This window comes from Paramisgurnus dabryanus, chromosome 2 (genome assembly GCF_030506205.2).
Source record: "Paramisgurnus dabryanus chromosome 2, PD_genome_1.1, whole genome shotgun sequence".
Classification (NCBI taxonomy): Eukaryota; Metazoa; Chordata; class Actinopteri; order Cypriniformes; family Cobitidae; genus Paramisgurnus; species Paramisgurnus dabryanus.
This window is the reverse complement of record NC_133338.1, coordinates 55,321,429-55,344,570: the sequence shown is the minus strand read 5'-3', so window position 1 is coordinate 55,344,570 and position 23,142 is coordinate 55,321,429. Positions and strand designations below refer to the sequence as shown.

General features: G+C 42.2%; 1 protein-coding gene and 1 long non-coding RNA gene across 2 annotated transcripts in view; both read right to left on the bottom strand.

Moving 5' to 3' along the window:
* LOC135743921 (macrophage mannose receptor 1-like) overlaps positions 1 to 13,448 on the bottom strand; it is a 92,956-nt gene extending 79,508 nt beyond the window's left edge. Inside the window, exons 1-6 of the mRNA XM_065261825.1 lie at positions 13,297 to 13,448; positions 11,776 to 12,177; positions 10,829 to 11,002; positions 10,548 to 10,703; positions 10,352 to 10,465; positions 8,882 to 9,022 (exon numbers count right to left, since the gene is read on the bottom strand). Of these exons, the coding sequence (XP_065117897.1) occupies positions 8,882 to 9,022; positions 10,352 to 10,465; positions 10,548 to 10,703; positions 10,829 to 11,002; positions 11,776 to 12,177; positions 13,297 to 13,369 (1,060 nt within the window). The 5' untranslated portion in view covers positions 13,370 to 13,448. The remainder of the gene's footprint in view (positions 1 to 8,881; positions 9,023 to 10,351; positions 10,466 to 10,547; positions 10,704 to 10,828; positions 11,003 to 11,775; positions 12,178 to 13,296) is intronic.
* A 5,481-nt stretch (positions 13,449 to 18,929) lies between these two features.
* On the bottom strand, positions 18,930 to 22,938 carry LOC135743937 (uncharacterized). The gene is made up of 3 exons (XR_010530613.2): positions 22,695 to 22,938; positions 19,882 to 19,946; positions 18,930 to 19,511 (listed from the first exon to the last, which is right to left on the bottom strand). It is a non-coding gene; the product is annotated as an uncharacterized lncRNA (long non-coding RNA).
* Positions 22,939 to 23,142: the final 204 nt, after the last annotated feature.

Genomic DNA, 23,142 nt, shown 5'->3' with positions numbered 1-23,142 from the left:
TGCTTCGAATACTACTAAAACGCCAATGAACTTGGCATTGAGATATTTGCATAATGCTGGCGCCGCCCCGCCAGGTGCCTATATAAGCAGCAGGTGCAAATATGGAAATTAGCTTCTTTTTCGCTGAGAAAGCCGGAAAGTGTGACCGGCCGTAACAGCAGGTGGCAGCACCTGTGGCGACGGGATGTGACGTCTCCGTTCCCTCCTTCAGGGAACGAGGGTTACATCCGTAACCGAGACGTTCCCTTTCAGTCGGTCACTACGATGTCACGTCGTGACCGACGAATTGGGAATCCCTACCAAAACGCCACTAGGGGCTGACCTCTTCCAGTGTCTGCAGAAAAACCCTCCAAATCCCCTCGGGGAATGGAGAAAGGATAAGGCAGAAAGGCCGGGCACTAGATGTTCCTTTAACCCCACAGAAGTGCCAGCGACTGGGAAGCGCCCTACCTGAGCGGGATAGGAACGCTGCGGAAGCCACCGCCCCTCTTAAGGGCTAATGGTGGACAATGAAGAATAAAGACAGCCGTGGCTGTGTAAGCAAAGCAGTGCTCTGCTAAGGGAAACGTGGGCTGGTAGGATTAACCCCACGGAAGAATACTCACAAAGGAACCCGGTGGGACACAATGTGGAGCCCGAGCCAGACACGTAGGTTCGCGAGGATACAGCTAGTGAAAGGCTGACAGCCAATGCTCCGCAACAAAGGCTGCCAAGGCAGCGGAGGAAGAACAATTCAAACCATTACGCATTTTTGTTCTAAAGGCCTTCCATACTGACACAGTTATGAAGCATCAGTTGGAGGCTGCAAGCCGACCTGCGAGACTGCTCTCCGTGCTCCCCCTGATGAGGAAAGAACACGAGAGGATACAGGCTCGATACGAACACTGTAGAATCTAATGAACGTATTAGGTGTCGCCCAACCAGCAGCTCTGCAGATGTCTGTTAGCGAGGAACCACGAGCGAGAGCCCAAGATGAGGCAACACTCCGTGTGGAGTGCGCTCTCAAATTAAAGGGGCAAGGAATACCTTGAAGATTATAAGCCAGGGCGATAGTATCCACTATCCAATGAGACATCCTCTGCTTGGTGACAGCCTTCCCTTTCTGCTGGCCACCGTAACAAACAAAGAGCTGGTCTGAGGTCCTGAAGCTTTGCGTGCGGTCCACGTAGAATCGCAGTGCGCGTACGGGGCACAACAAAGCCATGGTTGGGTCTGCCTCCTCCGGGGGCAGCGCTTGCAAGCTCACCACCTGATCTCTGAAGGGAGTGGTGGGAACTTTGGGCACGTAGCCTGGTCTGGGTCTCAAAGTCACGCTCGAGATAGCAGGACCAAACTAAAGGCACGAATCGTCAACAGAGAATGCATGTAAATCCCCTACTCTCTTCACTGAGGCCAATGCTAGCAGGGTCAGAGCTTTCATTGATAAAAGCTTCAGACTCGCAGACTGCAAAGGCTCGAACGGGGGGGCCTGAAGGGCTTTCAGCACCATGGACAGGTCCCAGGGAGGAATAGAAGGAGGGCGCGAGGGGTTTAGCCTACGAGCGCCTCTTAAAAATCTAATAACTAAATCATGCTGGCCAACTGATCTGCCGTTGATAAGTGAGTGATGAGCAGAAATAGCAGCGATATCAACTTTAATGGTGGAGGGTGACAGCCTACCGTCTAACCTCTGTTGAAGATATAAAAGCACGATGTTAATAGGGCATTCTCTGGGGTCCTCGCGTTGCGAAGAGCACCAGGTGACGAAAAGGTTCCATTTAAACGCTTAAGCCCGTCTCGTGGACGGAGCTCGTGCCGCGTCGATTGTGTTAGATAACGCTTGTGGTAAATCACCTAAACCTTGCGCGCGCTCAACGACCACACATGGAGATCCCACAGGTCGGGGCGCGGGTGCCATAATGTGCCCCCTCCTTGAGAAAGAAGGTCCTTCCTCAGGGGAATCCGCCAGGGAGGGGCTGTCGCGAGGAGCATTAGTTCTGGAAACCAATTCCTGCTCGTCCAATAAGGGGCGATCAGTAAAAGGCTCTCCTCGTCCTGCCTGACTTTGCACAGTGTCTGTGCGATTAAGCTCACTGGGGGGAATGCGTATTTGCGTATCCCCCGAGGCCAGCTGTGTGTCAATGCGTCCACGCCGAGGCTGCCCTCGGTTAGTGAATAAAATAGGCGACAATGGGTATCGTCCGGCGACGCAAACAGGTCTATCTGCGCACGACCGAACTTCTTCCAAATTAGCTGGACCGTCTGGGGGTGGAGTCGCCATTCGCCGGGGCGCGCAGCTCGAGAAAGCGCATCTGCCGCTGTGTTGAGCGAGCCCGGAATGTGAATGGCACGAAGGGACCTCAGATGCTTCTGACTCCAAAGGAGGAGATGACGAGCGAGATGCGACAGGTGACGGGAGCGCAAACCGCCTTGACGGTTGATATACGCAACGGTCGCAGTGTTGTCGGTGCGTATTAGTACATCCTTCCCTCGCAGCTCCGTAGCGAAGCGTACAAGTCCCAGATATACTGCCCACAACTCGCGGCAATTGATATGCCAGTGCAACTGGGGTGCTGTCCACACCCCTGAAGCTGTGTGCTCGTCGTACGTGGCACCCCAGCCCGTGTCGGACGCATCTGTGTGGACAACAGCATGCCGAGAGACCTGTCTCATGGACACACCGGCCCTAAGAAACGCGGGGTCTGACCACGGGGGGAATGTTAGGCGACACGCAGGTGTAAAAGTTACACGATGGATGCCGGCACGCCACGCTCTCCTCGGGACTCGATCGTGAAGCCAATGCTAAAGCGGTCTCATATGGAGCAGCCCGAGCGGTGTCACAGCCGCTGCTGCTGCCATATGCCCCAGGAGCTTCTGAAATTGTTTCAGCGGGACCGCATTCTTCCCTCGAAATGAACCGAGGCAAGTCAGAATTGACTGGACGCGCTCTTCTGTCAAACGCGCCGATAAATCGATCGAGTCCAGTTCCATCCCGAGAAAAGAGATCCTCTGCGTGGGAAAGAGTTTGCTCTTCTCCCAGTTGACCCGAAGACCCAAACGGGCGAGATGCCGAAGCGTTAAATCTCTGTGTTCGCAAAGCGTCCGCCGAGAATGCGCTATTATAAGCCAATCGTCAAGGTAAGCCAAAATGCCAACACCGCTCTCTCTGAGGGGTTTTAACGCCGCCTCCACTACTTTCGTGAACACACGGGGAGAGAGAGACAGCCCGAACGGTAAAACTTTGTACTGGTATGCCCGTCCCTCGAATGCAAACCGGAGAAACGGTCTGTGACGAGGGAGAATGGACACATGAAAGTACGCGTCTTTCAGGTCTATTGCCGCAAACCAATCTTGGGGGCGAATTGAGTTGAATATTTGCTTCGGTGTTATCATCCTGAAAGACCTCCTCTGCAGAGATTTGTTCAGAACGCGCAAATCCAAGATCGGTTGCAACCCACCGCCTTTTTTGGGTACTATAAAATACGGGCTGTAGAAACCCGACCTCATCTCGGTTGGAGGGACCGGCTCGATCGCGTCCTTCGCCAGCAGGACCTCGACCTCTGCACGCAGTACATGTGCATCGGACGCTTTCACCGTGGTGAAACGAATGCCCGAGAATTTGGGTGTGTGCCGGTTGAATTGTATTTCGTAACCGAGGCGGACAGTGCGTAAAACCCAACGAGATGGGCTGGGAAGCTGAAGCCAAGCCCCCAGGGACCGTACGAGGGGAATTAACGGCACTACCGGGGTACCCGCGGTGGGGCGGCGGAGCGGGACAGGTGGTACTGCCGGTACGTCTGCTGGGACAGCATAAGTATCTACAGTATGTGTGTGTGTGACACTGACCTGAGCCCGCTGAGGTTGACGGTCGTCTGGTCTCCTCAGCGGAGAGCACAGACTCCGATGAGGGCGCTGGTGGTCCCGTCTCCTCAGCGGAGAGCTGGGACTCCTCAGGACACCCGCTGGCGATAGAGGAGAGGGAGGAAGAGCATGTGAATGCCCGCTCACATCTCTCTCGATCCTCTGGAGACCTGGAGAAGGAATAGGAATGCACTCTTTTTGTGGTTTTGTGGGTGCCGGCTGAGAAGCCGGCGGAACAGAAACAAAACGAAACCAAGGATTCTCCACTCGGCCCTCCACCGGTGGAGGGAGCGATGCCATCACCGTCTCCCGAAGAGTGATCCCATCCAAATCCAGGTCGCCCGTCTCAGGGCCGCTTCGATTTCCGTTTGCCACATGGAAGCGGGTGGGGCGGGCGGGGTGGGCTGCCGACGGCTGGTCCCCCTCCGTGGCCTGGAAGATGTTCTAGTGGAGGGGGTGGAGGCAGCCGCCGCAGGGCGCCCTCGGCGAGGAGCGGACGGGGCCGCCGGCGCTGGAGGGCGAGATGCAGGTCGCTTGCGCCGGGGCATGATCTGAGCGATCGCCTCCGTCTGCTTCTGGGCGGCGGAGAACTGCTGGGCAAAAGACTCCACCGACTCACCGAAGAGGCCAGCCTGGGACACGGGAGCGTCTAAGAACTTGTTCTTCTCCGCGTCCGACATGTCCGCCAGACATAGCCATAAGTGGCGTTCCTGGACCACCATCGTGGACATGGCACGACCAATCGCCTGCGCTGTCACCTTCGTAGCGCGAAGAGCCAGATCAGTGGCAGCCCGGAGCTCCGAAAGGACAGGCGAGTCGTGTCCTCCCTCGTGCAGATCCCTCAAGGCCTTCGCTTGGTGAACCTGCAGCAACGCCATTGCGTGCAGGGCTGAAGCCGCCTCTCCACATGCCTGGTGGGCAGCGCCCGTTAAACCAGAGGACTGTCTGCAGGCACGAGAGGGGAGGGTTGGGCGGTCCTTCCAAGAGGGAGCGTTAGCCGGACACAGCTGCATCGCGACCGCGCGCTCCACAGGAGGGATCCCCGTATAACCCTTAGCGGCTCCTCTGGTGAGGGAGGTGAGGGGGGAGGGCTGAAACGGCCGTAATCTGGTAGAAAACGGCGACTTCCAGGTTCTAGTCAGCTCCTCGTGCACCTCGGGGAAGAAAGGCACCGGTGGAGAGGGTTGTGAAACCCGGGCAGCTCCAAAGAACCAATCATCCAGGCGGGACGGCTCGGGCTGAGGGGGGTGAACCCACTCTAACCCTACGGTCTTCGCCGCTCGAGCGAGCACGGCCACCATCTCTGGATCGAACTCCGGCGTCCCAACCCGACCAGAGGGAGGAAGGGCGTCGGGGTCCACGTCAGGGGAAGGAGGCCCACCCTCGGATGCTGCGGCGTCGGTGGACCCGGAGGGAGGCACAATGGATTCTAGAGACATCGTAGAACACGACGCTGAAGTCTCCATTGGCACATCAACCGGCTGTGGATGAGGAGGCTGAGAGCATGAGGACGAATCCCCCGACCAGCTCAGCACAGTGATGCGGAGGTCGTCCTTTGAGAGCTTAACAGCCGCACCGTGGCGGCGCTCAGCACTCGCATGACGAGGGTTGCGCTTTTCCCGGAGAAAAGACAACCGTCTCCGCAAATCCACAAGGGACATGTTCTCGCAGTGAGAACACTTACCCCCAGCGAACGCTGCCTCTGCGTGCTCGATGCCCAAACACGAAAGACAACGCTCGTGACCGTCCTTCGGACCCATGTATTTGCCGCACCCAAGATCGCACGGACGAAAAGCCATCCTGAAAAGGACGCTGATGTCCGGATATACGAGAGAGTGGCTGCCTTTAACAAGGCACAAAGCTCTCTCGTATCACTCTTTTAGGGAAATTCACTCTAATGCTCAGTTGATGATGCGCACAGGGAAAGGCAACGCACACACTAAACTCAAAACAACAAACAGATGCAGAGCCGTGGAATACTGCGATGCGTCCGCTGTGGTAGTGCCAGTCCAACCAACTTCAGCAATCGATCCCAACAGAGTAAAGTAGCTTCTCAGTAGCAGATACTGCCGGCTTTCGAAGTGATAAAAAGCTAATTTCCATATTTGCACCTGCTGCTTATATAGGCACCTGGCGGGGCGGCGCCAGCATTATGCAAATATCTCAATGCCAAGTTCATTGGCGTTTTAGTAGTATTCGAAGCAGATTGGTCTCTCTAAGCGAGTTCCCAATTCGTCGGTCACGACGTGACGTCGTAGTGACCGACTGAAAGGGAACTCTTAAATATGGATATTTTTCCTCAAAAATATAAAGCTAAAATAATTGCTTTTTTTGAAGGAATTTTGTTAGAGATCAGATTCAGAACGATTATCAAAACATACACAGAGTGTAAAATTAATAAATAGTTGAAGAGTTCTGTGGCAAAACGAGATAACTTAGTTTTTTTACTTTTTCAGAAATCTCGTTTTTTGGTTGTGAATTTATATCAATTCAACTGCAGTTGGTTTGTTTTGATTTAAACTTTCATTACTTAAAAAATACAGCTAAGTAGCACCATAAAACAAAATAATAACATGATAACATAATAATTAACATGTTATCTCGTTTTGCAACGAAACTAATCATTTTTTGCTTATTTTTTTATAAATTGGGTAAGTGCAGATTAACATAAAAACTACAGATGCTCCGATCGATCGGCTGCCGAATGGTTTCGGCCGATAATGGCATTAAATGACTCAGTCAGTACATGCTAAATTTGCCGATCTCGTGTATCAATCTTTGTGTTTACTTTTGTCACCATAGGGATCCTGAATGCGGCTGCAATTAGGGATCCATTTTTTACGTAGTGCGAGCATTTTTACAACCCATTGTTCATGTGCGATGTGCAGATTTGGATTTCTCTCTCTGCCTTTACAGAGATATGTGTATTTTCTATGAGGACGCGCTCCGGTCAACACGTCTTCACATCCCCATAAAAAAACAATGTATAGAACATAGATATATTGTGGACAATTGCATCCTCATGCCAAAAGTTTACTATTTGCATGCATTTAAAAGTTTTGACAGTTTAAACTTTCATTTTCCTCACAGCTGCTCTTGTCTGCGTACACCCACCACGTGCACAAACAGCTGCCTGTCATTAGTTGTACACTTGAACAGAGCGATCTTTCTCACGTCTTAAAGTTGCAGTATCCTAATTTATCTCTCAATAAAATATTTGTTGTGCTTATTTAATTGATTCTCTATTAACACAATAATATACCTAATTACTGCAAGCAATAGAATAATGGCAACATCGATTGTATTATTTTATATAGAAAAAATGTTAACAGTTACAGTCATTTAAGAGCTTGCATATCAGCTTAAAAAAACTGTATCGGAATCGGTATCGGCCGAGCACATATATAACAAATTGGTAATCGGTATCTACTGCAAAAAACCTGATCGGAGCATCCCTTATAAAAACTCATCAGGAACACGTTTTTTATGCAAATGTTTTCTCTTAATTGACAAAATAACTGGTCAATAACGGGGAAAGAGTTAATCAGCTGGTGCCAGAGTATGTGAGCGGAGTGGAGTGGAAAGAATTTGCGCTCCGCGCTCAAAGCATTTCATAATAACTCCGCTCAAGCTCCGCTCTGGGTGTACAATATTCCGCTTCTCGCTCCCTCCTTATTAACGCCTCGCTCCGCGTTCGCTCCATTGTAAATTTTAATTCTCTTTCGAACACCAACCTCGTCGGCTCGTTAAAATATCAGAGTCCATTGCAGTTCTGTAACAGAATGCATGATTTATTGTCCAACTCTAATAAAGCATATGGCATAAGTGTGTCACAGACCGAGCTGTAGCAGGGTAAATGCCGCAAATTATTTACAAATTTAAATGGCTTTTTCTTTTTCTGTGTTGGTGGTTTAGGTTGTTAAAGCTGTATTAATACCAACCTTTAGATTTTCTTTCCAAGTGTTAGCAGAAAACTTGTGTTTTCTTCACACGTGCCTTTTAAGATTACACAAGGAATCTTTTGATGTTGTAATCACCTTCCCGCACTTGCGTTCTTCTTTGTCATCATAACCTTTTAAAATACATTTGTATTTTCCCCCCTTGAACTGTAGTATTTCAGAAACTCTTTATTTCTGTCTTTCTTTAACTGTGCTTATTAATAACTTATGAATTCGTCCATCATATAATGCAAAGGCAGAAATCGCAAGGGGGTCGGTAAAATATAATTAAAAACATAATAAATAACATGATATTATATTAATGTTTGTGTAGATAAACAATACAAAACAAATGCAATTGGGGCCAAAATATATGTTTAGAAACATTTTCAGCGTCCCTCCCTTGTCTCACAGTGTTTTTGGTTCTTGCTCGTGACTGAGCGATAGTGGCGCTTTTTCGGAGCGAGAGAAAATCACGACGCTCCGACATTCAAAAAATCTGCTCCTCGCTCCTGGGAAAATCACGCCACTCCACTCCTCGCTCCGCTCCCACTCCGCACCGCTCACATACTCTGGCTGGTACAAGTGCACTTCGTAATGTACAATGTTAAAAAATATCTAGACATACAATCAATTAATCATATCTATACATATATAATATAATATAATACCACTCAGTAAAATAAGTTCAAAAGCTCTTTAAAGGCGGGGTGCACAATGTTTGAAAGCCAATGTTGATATTTGAAATCACCTAAACAAACACACCCCAACCCCAATAGAATTTGGACCTTCTTTTGTTAGACCTGCCCCACACATATGCAACCATGGCAAGGATCTCGGTTAGTAGACACGCCCCTTACTGCTGATTGGCTGAAGTGTGTTTTGTTAGTCGCCCCGACTCCCTTTTCCAAAGCGTTTTTCAAACATTGTGCACTCCGCCTTTAAGGTCTTTAAACAATTTATGTATTAATTTGGAATCATTATGTAGCTGTGAACTGTGATACTTATATGCACTCTTTAAGTAAAGATGTACCTTTACAAAGGTGGTGGATGTTAAAGGTTCTTTAAGGAACCATGCATCCACAAAAGGTCAATCTATGTACCTGTTGACGGTGTGATATCTGTTGAATTTCCCTTGCGGCAAATGTAACCTAACTTCTTACTGCAGGCCAAATTTTCCCACTTGGATGCTTTACCAGCGTTTAATGCAGCACAGTTAAGGCCTGGCTCCAGAGAGGGATGACCTATAGGAATATAAAGATGACATCCAAACATTAAAAACATTTACATCAGTGCATTCTGGATACGATTTATTATTTGTTGATACCCAGCATGCATTGCAGCAAGAAGCTTTTCATTTTATTGTCACCATTGTTGAGATCCATATTCTGATTCTTAATGTGTGTGTGTCTAAATTAGACAACAGTTAATTTTTAATTGTCAGTGTTTTAAAATTCATCAGAATGACAAACTGATATGAGAGTGACAGATCTCATACTTTAGAGAGAAATTATTGAGAGAAAAAATACTTCTGGTGGGTAAGCAAACACTAAAATCTGTGTTTGGCTTTTTAATGGTTTCTGCAACGTGCTTACGTTCTATGGGTGACTGGGCATTTTCTTTGTTTGCTCCCAGGCTCTGGAATACTCTTCCTATTGAGATTTGACAGGCTGACTCTCTAAGTATTTTTAAATCCTCACTTAAAACTTATTTTTTTAGGTTAGCATATAAGTGATTTTATTCCCTTTGTATGCAACTTCTTTTATATGTTCTTAAATTTGATGTATGTGAACTTTATAATGTATTTTTATGATTCTGTAAAGCGCTTTGAGATCCAACTCTAAAGGCGCTATATAAAAAAAAGTTTATTATTATTATTATTAAAATAATAAATCAGTTTTTTAGATGATGTTGTTGTTTGACATTATATCCTAACCACCACCATAGAATTGCACTACTATCTGTTTTTTGCCACAACATGGCAAATGTTTTAAACACACAAAGTTATAGCAGCCAGAAAAAAAAACTTAACCAAGAGTCAAGAGTCCAACTGAAACAAGCACTGATCACCATAATTGTGACTTTAAATAAAAGCCAACATCTAAACATACGCTAATAAATAACTCTACAAGTAAGATGTAAAATGCAATTTTAGTTTTTCGAACAGAGATAGCGATAGAGAGGATAAAGTCACAGATTGCGACTGCTTCAGTGTGGACCTATATAAATACTGAGCATTGTTAAAGGGATAGTTTGCCCTTAAATGAAAATTCTGTCATCATTTACTCATTTGTCATGTTGTTATAAACCTGTTTAAATGTTTTTGTTCTGATGAACATGAAGGAAGATATTTTGAGGAATCTTCATAATCAAACCGTGCGTGAGCCCCATTCACTTTCATTGTATTCTCTTTTCCTACTATTGGAGTGAATGGGGCTCACAAACGGTTTGGTTAAAAATATTACTCAAAATATCTTCCTGTTCATCAGTACAAAGAAATTTGTAACATTTTTGAGTAAACTTTCCCTTTAATTTAACACTGTGGATTTTGCTGTGTCATGAATGTTTGTTACCAGGAGCCCAGTTGAGATATCTGAATGGGTTTCCATTACTCCATTGCCATCCACTCTCAAAGTCAAGACTGTTGAGTCCGATCCATAAAGCTGAACTCAAGAAATCTGTGAAGCCTAAAATATAAAGTTCATGAAATGCTGCTTTGTTTAGTGAATGAAATCATTTTAGTTTAGGATAATAGTGGGATCTGTGTACCTGATATATAAGACTGTTCATGTAGTTCTGATATACTGAGAAGATCTGCATCTTGTTGTTGGCAGCTGGCTCGAGCTTGATACCAGGTCAGTGCTGATTGTGTGTTTCTCTGATATAATACACCAGTTACTGGATCACTGTCCCATCCAGTGACGCCTATTTAGTCAAACAATAATTTAAATTATAATCAGCTTCATGTGCGTTTTAAAAATGTTTTGCGTGTAATTTATTATATATATTTATTGTTTTATTATATTTATATGTTTTATTTATGGTGTTACCTTTGGTTGGACAGAGGCCCCACTTCTTGTCCGAATCATAATCTGTCTCAGTTGAACACCACAGTTTGCCGTCTGATCTTTCCTCCATGATGCACTCAGCGTACCACTTGTCATTAAACTTAAAGGGAAACTGACATGGCTTTCCAAATGAATTCCCATCCAGAGTATAAATCTCTATAGGACACAAAATTAGAGGAAACTGAGAGAAATAATGAGGTACGAAACAAATGAATCTGCACTTATGGGTTGTGACTCTGATTGTTTTTTCTGATGTGGGCAGCAGGGCAATAAACAATGCTAAATATATAATGCAACTATGTATTTACTATAACCTAAAAGTACAGTCAAATTTATATTAGGGGTTCCCAATAAATGCGTTACACAGGGGATTAAGGTGGGCTGTGCAAGTCACCTGGCTTGACTGTGCATTACACTTAAAATATATAAAAACAAACTGTTGTTCATTAGTTCACGAGTTTATTGTGCTTGGACACTGGATGCGCAAGCAGCGTGTTTACAATGCGGATAAAGCTTAATGGACGCATTTCTGGAGCCGTGCCTGTCTGTTTTCCTTTACTGTTTAAGAACGACCTAGAGCTAAGAAGGTTTCGGGGAACTCAGCCCAGGACTTAAACATTACATAAATATTTTGCAATAATGAGCAGCAGGGTAAAAAGCAAAGAGAAATTATATCAACATCATGAGGTGCACCCCGTCACAACACATCTACAAAATAAAAAAGTGACGTCTTAAAGATTTTAGAAGGACTATTACAATAAAAGCCATAAACAGAATTACAAAACACTAAGATAAGCTAAACCAATGTTAACAGTCTCACAGCAAAAAATCATGAAAATTAAATAATAAATTTTTTATAGTTTTTGCATTTACTCAAATTTCAGTTGCTATCCAAAGGTTGCATTAATTACTTAATATTGAGGATGTACCTTGATATCCATGAGAACACAGATTGTCTGTAGTCCCATAAATCTGCCAGCGACTCCAAGATCCATTTCCCTTAAACAGCATCACACTTGTCTTATCTTGATTACCGTAGTTCAGATGTAACGGTTGTCCCTTTAAGCCAAACAAGGTCTCATTCTTACATTCCCAGGTCTGTAGAGGACTGAGCTCTTTACAGGTCAGAAGGATCACTTTCGCAGAGTCTTTAACGTTTTGAGCTCCCAAACAGAGTTTAAGAGAGACGCTGATAATTCTTGAAGAAGAAACCCATCGGAAACGCTGAGCGTCAGAAGATACATCACACGTTGCCGTCTGTATAACACTGTCATTAATGACTTTCACACATCTGTTGTGATCCTCATTGTAGATGAGAAAAGAGCTGGAGTCTAAAGAAAAATAAATATCAGACAAGTCAATGATATTTAATATTGCACTGACTACTATGTTTGGTTTAGACTCAAGTCATTCAGTTAAACCTGGAGTGCCACTGACATGCAGAACTCATAAAGCATCTATATTATTTATATCTACTGTATTTGGTTGAGAATGATGCTCAACCTTTAACACGACATCTAGGTAGGCCAGGGGTCTTTAACGATTTTCGTGGCAGGGACCCTTAGATGAGAGTGGCATGCAACAGGGACCCCCTGATACTAAATGTGTAAAATAGAGATATTTAAGTAACCAGTAAGGTACGAGAAGCTGCTTTTTCGTATTAGTAAAGTACTGAGCAATCAGAATCAAGAACTGGAACTGTTTTATAAATAGAAACAAACCATGTTGTCACACAGCCATACTATGTTAAGACAATACATTAGCACTATTATGCTGTTGTTGTACAATTATACAATTACACATTTACTTGAACCTGGGCTTTCAGTTTATAAAGATGACTGATCATGGTGAATGGCACAAAGACTGTCTATTCTGGTGAGGATAGAGGTTGTGCTATAATCTGAGGTCCATTGCCTTTCTCTTGGATCATCGTTGTCACGAGTTTGAGTTACGCCAGTTTATTTTCTGCAGAGCATCATATTAGACTCAAGAGAATAACATGCAACAAGTCCACAGCATCGCATTGGGACAACTTTTTGAGAGGCGCTAGTCTGGACACTGGATTTCAATCTGACTTTGAATAGTGCACCAGGCACCATCACGGCGCGTGTTTCATTGATATTTAATTGCGTTGTCACAGTTTAAAATGCAGACACGGTGTGGTGTCATTTGCCTGTCGAATTAGCGCTCTAGCAATAGTCCAAGTTCAGAAATATAGATGAGACAACATGTCGCACTGATTCTAACTGGTTTAATCGCGGACCCCTGTGGCCCGTGGTTGAAATCCCATGAGACAGATACATAGACAGATATGTCATTTTTTTATGTTACTGTAATTAAACGTAAAAAAAGATATTAAATATATTAAATATCTTCTTTGTCTAATACATTGATAATATCTCCCAGTAATTATAACATACAAAATAAATGTTGAAAATAAACCAATGTACCTGTTTGACTGGACGGTTGTACTGTAGCATACAAACAAATCAAAACAAACAGTTGACTACAAAACATCTTCATATCTGACTTGTGATCCCCACTTGAAGAAGTCCAGTTTGTGTTTGAGGAGTGAGACACTCATATACACTCTTGTTAAAGTTTCTATCCTGTCATGTGGTTAAAGGGGTTCTGGTTTACAAGTATGTCCAAAGTTCCTTCCTCATTTTAACATCTTAGTGAGTTTTCCTTTTTTCCTTGTGTTATGCAATATATACACATTTAAAGGCCTTCACTGGTTTCTCCAAACATGAGATGATTCAGTGACACAAAAGTAAATACAAAAATGTGCTGTTCACAAACACATCATTGTTATGTTTTTCATCAGTAATATATCATTCACACATCAGTATCTTTGGTACCAGTAACCTCTTTTAGAAAGCAAAAGGAAGGTGATGAGGTAGGTGCAGGCCCATCATTTGGGGGCACTATGGGGTAGGTTCCCACCCAATTGTATGGTGATTGGCTGATCTTTGAATTTGGATCCTGTCTTATACCAGTAATACAAGCTCTCTTCAGCATTTAAATTTGATTATTCATTTTGATTAATTATTAATATGCAGCTACTTTATTTAAAAGAACTCAAAACAATACTGTCATGGGCTTGCCAGACCTTTTGTACTAGACTCAGGTCTGAGTGTAGTTGGCAAGACCATGACAGTACTATGTTCTATGTGGGGACACGGGGAGTCATATTGTGTGTGTGGCTTCCACGTGTTCCCAGTGTCTTGTCGTTGTCATGGCCTTGCCAGACCTTGGTGTAAGATTCAGGTCTGATTTCTGAGGGCAAGGTCATGGCAGCATTGTGTTTTGTGTGGGGACATGTGTGTTCACATTATGTATTTGTGTCACGTGTTCCCAGAGTCTCGTCACTTTTACCCTACTCCCTTATGTACTCGTGTCTTACGTAATTAATTATGTTCACCTGTTCCCCATTGATGTGGTGTCTTTACAATGCCCTCTCGTTCTCTGTCGTGTGCGCGTTCGTTGTCTAAAGTCAGAGTGTTCATGTATTCCGTGTTCCTGACTTATGCTTCAGTGTTATTTTGGTTTCAGTGTTTTGTTCCTGTGTTTCGTGTTCCATCACGTGTTTTGTTATCATCAGTTTTACCCCCACGTGGGTCTTTGTGTTTATTATTTTAATAAACCTTCAGTTAATTTTACATCTTGTCTGCGTTTGGGTTCTCCCTCTTCTGTGTAAAAGCCAGTCGTGACAGAACGAACGTGCCAAAATACAGAACCCAGCGGACATGTATTCCGGTAGTCGCCTGGCGATACGGGGAAGGGGTTCCCGTCCCGCATACGAGTCTGGTTACGAGTTTTATGACCCGCTCGTATGCGGACCCGAAGCTAACGCCAGGCGGAAACAAGCCGGACCTGCCAGATCCCGCCTGACTCCGTCCATTCTGACCGGGGCGATCAGGTTGGGGAGGTCGACTCTCGTCTCTCCGGCGCCAGAGACTACGCACGCACCCAATCTCCGTCCTGCATTACCGGCCTCCAGACAGAGGAGGACGAAGGGGGCTTTGGAGTCGCTACCACAACCGGTGCAGCCAGAGAGACGTCACCCGCCGGCGCAGCCGGAGACTCGTCACCCGCCGGCGCAGCCGGGGACTCGTCACCCGCCCAGCGCAGCCGGGGACTCGTCACCCGCCGGCGCAGCCAGAGACGCGTCACGCCTCAGCGCGGCAGCATCAGAACTTTAGGACTCATTCGTTTCACCCCGGACATTTTGTACACCCTGTTGTTGCCCCACCCCCCTCCCTGATTTGTTATTTTTGTTGAATCATCCTAACCCTTTTGTTACATATGTTTGTCTTCCGCTTATGTTTGTTGTAATTGTTTCTTGGGTATTCTCTGTTGTGCAGTCTCTTGTTTCTCGTGTTTAATGTTCTGTTTGTTGGTGTCTAGTATCCACCTTTAAAGAAGGGGGTACTGTCATGGGCTTGCCAGACCTTTTGTACTAGACTCAGGTCTGAGTGTAGTTGGCAAGACCATGACAGTACTATGTTCTATGTGGGGACACGGGGAGTCATATTGTGTGTGTGGCTTCCACGTGTTCCCAGTGTCTTGTCGTTGTCATGGCCTTGCCAGACCTTGGTGTAAGATTCAGGTCTGATTTCTGAGGGCAAGGTCATGGCAGCATTGTGTTTTGTGTGGGGACACGTGTGTTCACATTAGGTTTTTGTGTCACGTGTTCCCAGGGTCTTGTCACTTTTACCCTACTCCCTTATGTACTCCTGTGTTATGTAATTAATTATGTTCACCTGTTCCCCATTGATGTGGTGTCTTTATAATGCCCTCTCGTTCTCTATTGTGTGCCCGTTCGTTGTCTAAAGTCAGAGTGTTCATGTATTCCGTGTTCCTGACTTATGCTTCAGTGTTGTTTTGGTTTCAGTTTTTTGTTCCTGTGTTTCGTGTTCCATCACATGTTTTGTTATCATCAGTTTTACCCCAACGTGGGTCTTTGTGTTTATTATTTTAATAAACCTTCAGTTAATTATACATCTTGTCTGCGTTTGGGTTCTCCCTCTTCTGTGTAAAAGCCAGTCGTGACAAATACATGGTGTCGGGGCCATCTTGAAAACAGCCTCGGGCGCCGGGGCATCTTGGAAAGAGATTCTGACGCAGCGGCCATCTTGGAAACAGGTTTGAGCGCAACGGCCATCTTGGAAACAGGTTCAGGCGTGATGGCCATCTTGGGAATAGGTTATGGCGTGGCTGCCATCTTGAGAACTGGTTCAAGCATGAGTCTCGGGCTTGCCACCATGAGTGTGGTGCACACAGCATTTTGTGACTGATCTGACTCTACGACACACAGAGCCTGTTGCCTACTGCCGCCCCAAAAAACTGTTTAGGCAAGCATCAGTCTCTACCTCGCCCACAGTTAAGGGAGATTCGCTTAACACTACCTCACTTCCTAATAAAGGACTAACTATCTTTCTCTATTTCCCTTTATCTTTATCTGTACATTTCTTTAAAAAAAAATTACTAACCAACCCTTGTCTATGTATACTGTGTTGGACTTGATTTCCAGTGCACTTATGTATTGCTGTTCTTGTGTTGCTATAATTGCTTCTATTGTTTACCTCACTTGTAAGTCACTTTGGACAAAAGCGTCTACTAAATGACTAAATGTAAATGTAAACAGCAGGGCCAGCTACACAAATATCATAAAAACTCCCTGAGGAATATATCAGGTAAGTTGTGAACGTAGTGGATCTTTTAAACTGGCACAGTAAAAAACAATAAGTGACTTATCTGGGAAGTGGGTATCTGGAACATGGTCAAAAAAAGTCCTGAGTGTTGTCCTCAAGGGGGCCGGAGCCCTGGCAGAGCATGAGTAGTCTCATTGCTGGAGACTTAAAAGCAGCTGAATCCATGTTTGGTCAGTCTATCTGTTACGTTGGTAGGAAGTAGTGATGTTCGGTTCTTGAATGAATTATTCTTTTGAGTCGATTTTCAGGAAGTAACCAGTCGAGCCGGTTTACAAATCGAACTTTAGGTCCGGCCTGATGATGTGAAGCCGGGTTCCCCAAATCTTACCCTGGAGGGCCGGAGCACTACAGAGTTTAGCTCCAACCTTAATCAAACTTACCCACCTGTGATTTTCTAGTGAACATGAAGACCTTGATTAGTTTCCTCATGCCTGGCTCACACTACAGAATTTTTAAAATCCTGGCAGATTATGAAATCTGGTTGCAGCACACACATAAGGAGAATCTTGTCAGATATTCTTCTCTCAAATCTTAAATATGCTCACACTACAGGATTTTAAAATCCTAGTGCGTCACACACTACAGGATATTATTAAGATTATCTTGCCAGAGCAAGCACTTCACATCACCTCAGGAGAAGAGGTTATAAAGGAATTAAGATTATGACACATTTATTATGATTTCTTTTTAAATATTTACATTTGCTAGCAGCTTTCTATTTGACACCTTTGTGACTTCTCCTCCTCAGGTCTTGTTATGCAGGCAGTATTTTAATGCATATTGTTTGTGTGCACAATCTAGCACCAACTCAAGTCTAATCATCATGCCAAATTTATTTAAATTAATTATATATAACTATTTTTTTGCACATTTAAGAGTTATTATTAAGTGATCTAGGCTATTTCTTTTAATGCTCTGTTTTCCTGTAACATGAATATTATTGTAGGTTATAAGCGTTGCTGCTTAATGACTGATGCTTGGTTAAACTTGATTTTGCACTGTTGTTTGCATTATTTAATTCCACTGTATATATACTACTCTGCAGTGATATTATTTTGTTGCTATATACTATGTGGATTCTATTTTTGTTGTTTATTCTTCTGAGGCTGCTGGTCTTTGAGAGCTTCTAAACAAATTTCATGATATTTTTATAATGACAGTAAAGTTTATATTCTATTCTATCTTGCAGTCTAGTGTTAAATTCAGTATTTACATTACCAATGGTTTTGGACAAATATGTAATTTAATGTGAAACATTGTAAGTGTGGACATCAGATTCTCAAGTGAGCAGTGTTTCAGCAATCAGTTAGTTTTTGTGCGTTTGTGGAGCGTGTCACAAAAAATGAACTGAAAATCGTCTTATCATTTTAAATTCGTTTTGTTAATATGCTAATTATTTAAGTGCAATTCCTTTTAGGAATCTTATCCAAGTGGTAAGCTAGTGGCGAGGCTACATTTAACCTAAAATGGGGAGGCAAGCATATTTTCAACTAATCTATGCCCCCTCTAATATATTTATTACTTAGATATTACACTTAAAAAAAATCAAACTATACATTTAGGGGATGAGGGGCCTCCAAAACCTTTCAGCCCCAGGGCCTCACATTAGGTTACGGCGGCCCTGCTTACCTGCCTGGCAAAATAAATTGTTAACGTTTATTCATTTTAAAACTAGTCAAGTCTTTTATTATATTTTCAGTGCACTGTAAAAAAATTCCGTAGAAATTGCAGCTGGGTTGCCGGTAACTTACTGTAGATTTAAATTTATGTTTTTTACTGGCAACATTTTGTTCAAAGTGCAATGAACATTAAACATTTACAAGTCTTTGTCTTTATAGAGTAAAACTAAAAAAACAGCATCAAGCAAAACATTCTGGGAAACAAAATCTGAAGCAAAAAAACTGAAAAGGTTGATGATGATTTCTGGTTCCCAGAACACTCTAAAAATGGTTGGGTTAAAAACAACCCAATTGGCAACCCAGCGCTGGGTAAATATTGGACAGAACACATGCTGGGTTAAAGTAACCCAACACGCTGGGTAACACATTTTAACCCAGCAGGTTGGGTTGTTGAAAAAACCCAACGTGTAGTCATTTTAACCACTTATGAGATTAATATTCTGGGTTTGGGTTATTCTTGCTGGGTTATTTTTATCATGTGCTTTATTGTAAATCAAGACCATTGTGAACACCAAATAAATGTTTATTTGACTTCAAAATAACTACAAACTCTTAAATTTTTACAGTTGGCAGTTGCAAAATCATTTAAAGGACTGCTGCTTACTGACATCAAGTATAAATATATTTATTAAATATCAGAAATTATGCACATTGAAGTAACAATGTAACAGGTTAAATCAATTTGTTTGAATTTAAAACAGAATTTGTATATAAGTATATACAATATATAAATGAAATACTGAAATGTACATAAACAAAACTGCAGCAGTGTAAGAAAATAAACAATGTAATTGTTAAATTAAAAGTAAAATAATTTACAGATGTTTTTTACAGAACAGATGTTCCAAGTTTCAGAGTATGGAATGTATTTGACTAAAAATACTTCATTTATTAAAGTTACTCCTCACGAACAAAGATGTACAAAGGAACCGAACAGCAGAGGATTCATCCATTTGGAAAATGACAGACTACAGTAGATGCACATTGCCTGGGGTATTTATTTTCAAGCACGTAAAATGCCTTTAAACCATAGACTGAAAAAAAATATGAAAGTAGTGTCCGTGATGTCACCCATTGATTGTGAAGAGCATTTTTGAAGCCTAAAGTAGGCGGTGCGTGCCGTCGCCATCTTGGCTGAATTGCAGTTTAAGTCACTTCCGTATTGGCTCCATCAGAGAGACTGATTGCATGTTTCCCATGGCCAGGAAATAAAGGAAAGGATTTCGAGGATTCTGTCCAGAGAAGAACTTCCACCACATTTGTTGCAATCTACAAAAGAGGAAAAAACTTTTAGTGGTCTGAACTAAATGATCAGATTTAAGTGTTCAGAAAACCATGTGGGCCAAGTGAATTATACATTTTATAAAAATTATAAGACTTTCTTTTGCATCCCTGGCCGCTTTACCACCACGTGTGAGATTTTTCCCCCCAAAAATGCAATGGCCTGTCATCGGTTTGCATAAGACTTTGGTGTTACACTCCTTTAACTGTTGTGCCAACAACAAAGGCTGCAAACCACACAGACTGACAAATAGGATGATCTGACTATAAAGAATTAAGTGCTGCAGAATAAAATGCAGCAGATAATTAAGACATTCCCAATACATTTTAAATAGGAGTTATTAAATGTTATACTTACTGGCTGAAGTTGTATGAAGGTCTTGCTAGCCTTATTAATGGATGGACATAAAAACTCTGCACTCTCTAGACAAAAAGAATGGGAAAACAACATCACATCTGATCTCTGCTAAAAACATAACATATCTGATACAGTATCAGCCACAGATCAGAGGGTTGGTCAATATAAACTTGAAATCACAGGAGACAACCCAAGAATATTATTAAATTAATATAAAATAGTAACTAAATACGACTCAATAACACATCTTCATTCATATAACACATATAAATGTTTGTTAAACTGTACACGCAGTGACACGCAGTGTCTTGGTGACAAATGCATTTATGTATTCAAGTTCATGTCCAAACACTGACATTATTGTTTCATTTTAAAAGAGAGGACCAAGCAATATACATATAAGACACCGGTTCTTGGAAACGCTGTTTCGTTTTCATTTATTGACGCGTTACCCGCCGTACCGACTGTGAAGTGAATGTGCTGCTTGTCCCTGCCTCTCAGTGACAGAGTAGACGCCGGCTCCGCAATTCTCCGCCGCCGGTTAAGTTAACTTGTGCTCGCGCCTCGCGGTCTGTCTTTCCATATCGAATGACAAGAAAGCAACTCGTTTGTCATCAACTTTAATTTAATAGTGTCGCTATTGCTAAGCTGGGAAAACTATGCGCGTGTGTGACACAAAAAGCCGAAACGTTGCGGAGGTCGACTCGGTACCGGTTTGACTCGCTTTGTTAACCCTTTAACTGCCACACCAAGAAAAAGGCATTTGAAAAATTTTTTGTTTGCATTTCTTATCTCCTTATGTCACCACTTAACACAATCAATGTATTTTTTTTCAACACATCCCATAATTTTTTAAAAATCGGCCTCTACCAAACGGTTGATATGTCACTTAAAGGAACTCAAACACATTCTATGGAAATTAGAAAATATGAACTATAATACTAATTTTTTACAAACATAATCCAAATAAAATGGTTTTGTATATTAAATCTTCTTTATTTATTGAAGTATAACATATTAAAATATTTCAGGTTTTTATTTTAACGCAGGACATGACATGTTTTCATGTTTTTTGCAATAAAAATGACCAAAATTAACAAAAATAAGGATATTCTGCATTTAAAACCTAAAATAAAAGAAGGCCAAAGATAGTAATACAATGGCATATTAGTATTTTATGATTTAAGAAACACACTGTCAAGTTTGGTAGTGCAAAATAATTTTTTTTGTCTTTTTTTAGATAAATTAAAGGGGTCACGGCATGAAAATCTGAGATTTTCCATGTTTAAGTGCTATGATTGGGTCCCCAGTGCTTCTATCAACCTAGCAAATGTGAGAAAGATCAACCCAGTAACTTAGTTTTGGTAAACCATTCTCTGTAAGCATGTGAAAAAACAGGTAATTGAAATGTGGCTCCCCTTGTGATGTCAGAAGGAGCCCTTATTATAATAATACCACCCCTTAATTTGCACTTTCCAACCACAGCACTGCCATTTCCAGTGTTTTAAACCAGAGAGGGAGAGACAGAGAAAATAATTCACAGCACAACTAAGTTTCAATTTCAACAAACCACCATCATTGTGATCGGTGTTTGCACTTCATCCGCTCATTTGCATTTTAAAGGACACACCCAAAACTGCACATTTTTGCTCACACCTGTAAAGTGGCAATTTTAACATGCTATAATAAATTATTTATATGATATTTTGAGCTAAAACATCACATATGTGCTCTGGGGACACCAAAAATTTATTTGACATCTTAAAAAAGTCTTGTGACATGGCCCCTTTAACATTTATTTGTAAACCAGCAATGCTGTGTAGAGTAAGCCAACATTGCAGACAATCCTTCAAACAATTTAAAACATAATTTAAGAAGTAATTATTGATTAATTAATGAGTAATTATGATTTCCATACATTAATTATATGAATTCATTATAGTTATTTCAAAAAAATATCCAGAAGTGGCAAAAATACATACTTAAGAAATGATCTCAATATATTAAATAAGAAATAACAATAGCTGTGTCATATTCATAGCTGTGAATGATCAGAAATTTATATTTCATAGCAAATAGTACACTCTGACTGCAGAATTGGATGATCTGAAAACATTACCCTAGCTTTTCTACTTTTACCATTAAGTGACAAATCAACCGTTTGGTTGAGCATGTTTTTGAAAAATTATTCAAAACACATGAAAGTTTTTTCATGGCACCAAGTAACATAATTTTGTAAAGTTAGGGCTCTTACAGTGTAATATGTCAAAAAAATATGGTTTCCTTGCAAAATTTCAACAAGAACAGTTCATATAACAGAAGTGATTTTTTAATTTCTAAAATCCACATAACAAGATGTGTTGTGACAAGTGCTGTTGATTGATACATTGATATCTAGTGGATTTTTTTGGCAAAACATATCTTACACAAATAGTAGAGATGGCTCAATCAGCTTGAGTTAAGTTAGGTACTCCTCTCAATAAAATATAGGGACTCAAAATGTGCTCAACCGTTTGGTTGAGCTGGCAGTTAAAGGGTTAAAGGCTTACAGAAATTGTCATGAGTTAACGTAATCAACCGTATGATGGGGATTTTGTAACATCGATTTTATTAATTTTATTAATATGACATATTAAACATCTTAGAACGATTATTCGAGTCAATTTTTGTAAATGGGGATCTGAGGTAACAGTCGTCATTCCTCTAAATTACACCCGTCGTCTTAGTCTGTATAAATTAACACGTTGCTGTCTCGCAAAATGTTATAATCTTGTTTATATTCATGAAATGTTTACAAAAACATATAAACTTACCTTGAAACAACTGCTTCCAGTGACTCTGTCCTTTCACGACGACCGTTGCTGAGCACATTCAAACATCAAAGGCGCGAAGCACGTGAGCCTCTTCAAACAACCCAGTATAATAACCCAGCAGTTTTAACCCAACAACCAGAAAACTGAAACTACCCAAAAAGTGTTTAAAATGTTAAAAATTAACCCAGCAAAACAACCCAACAGACTCAACCCAGCATTTTGGGTTAAAAAATAACCCAGCCATTTTTAGAGTGAATACTTCGCATGAGGCTGTTATTGAATAGTTTTATTCTGTAAAGATAAAGACTTGTTAATATTTTAAATTTATTTAACTTTGAACAAACTCTTGCCAGTAAATATCATAAATTTAAATCTACGGTAAATTACCGGCAATCCAGCTGCAATAACATTATAATTTCTACGGAATTTTTTTTACAGTGTACATCAC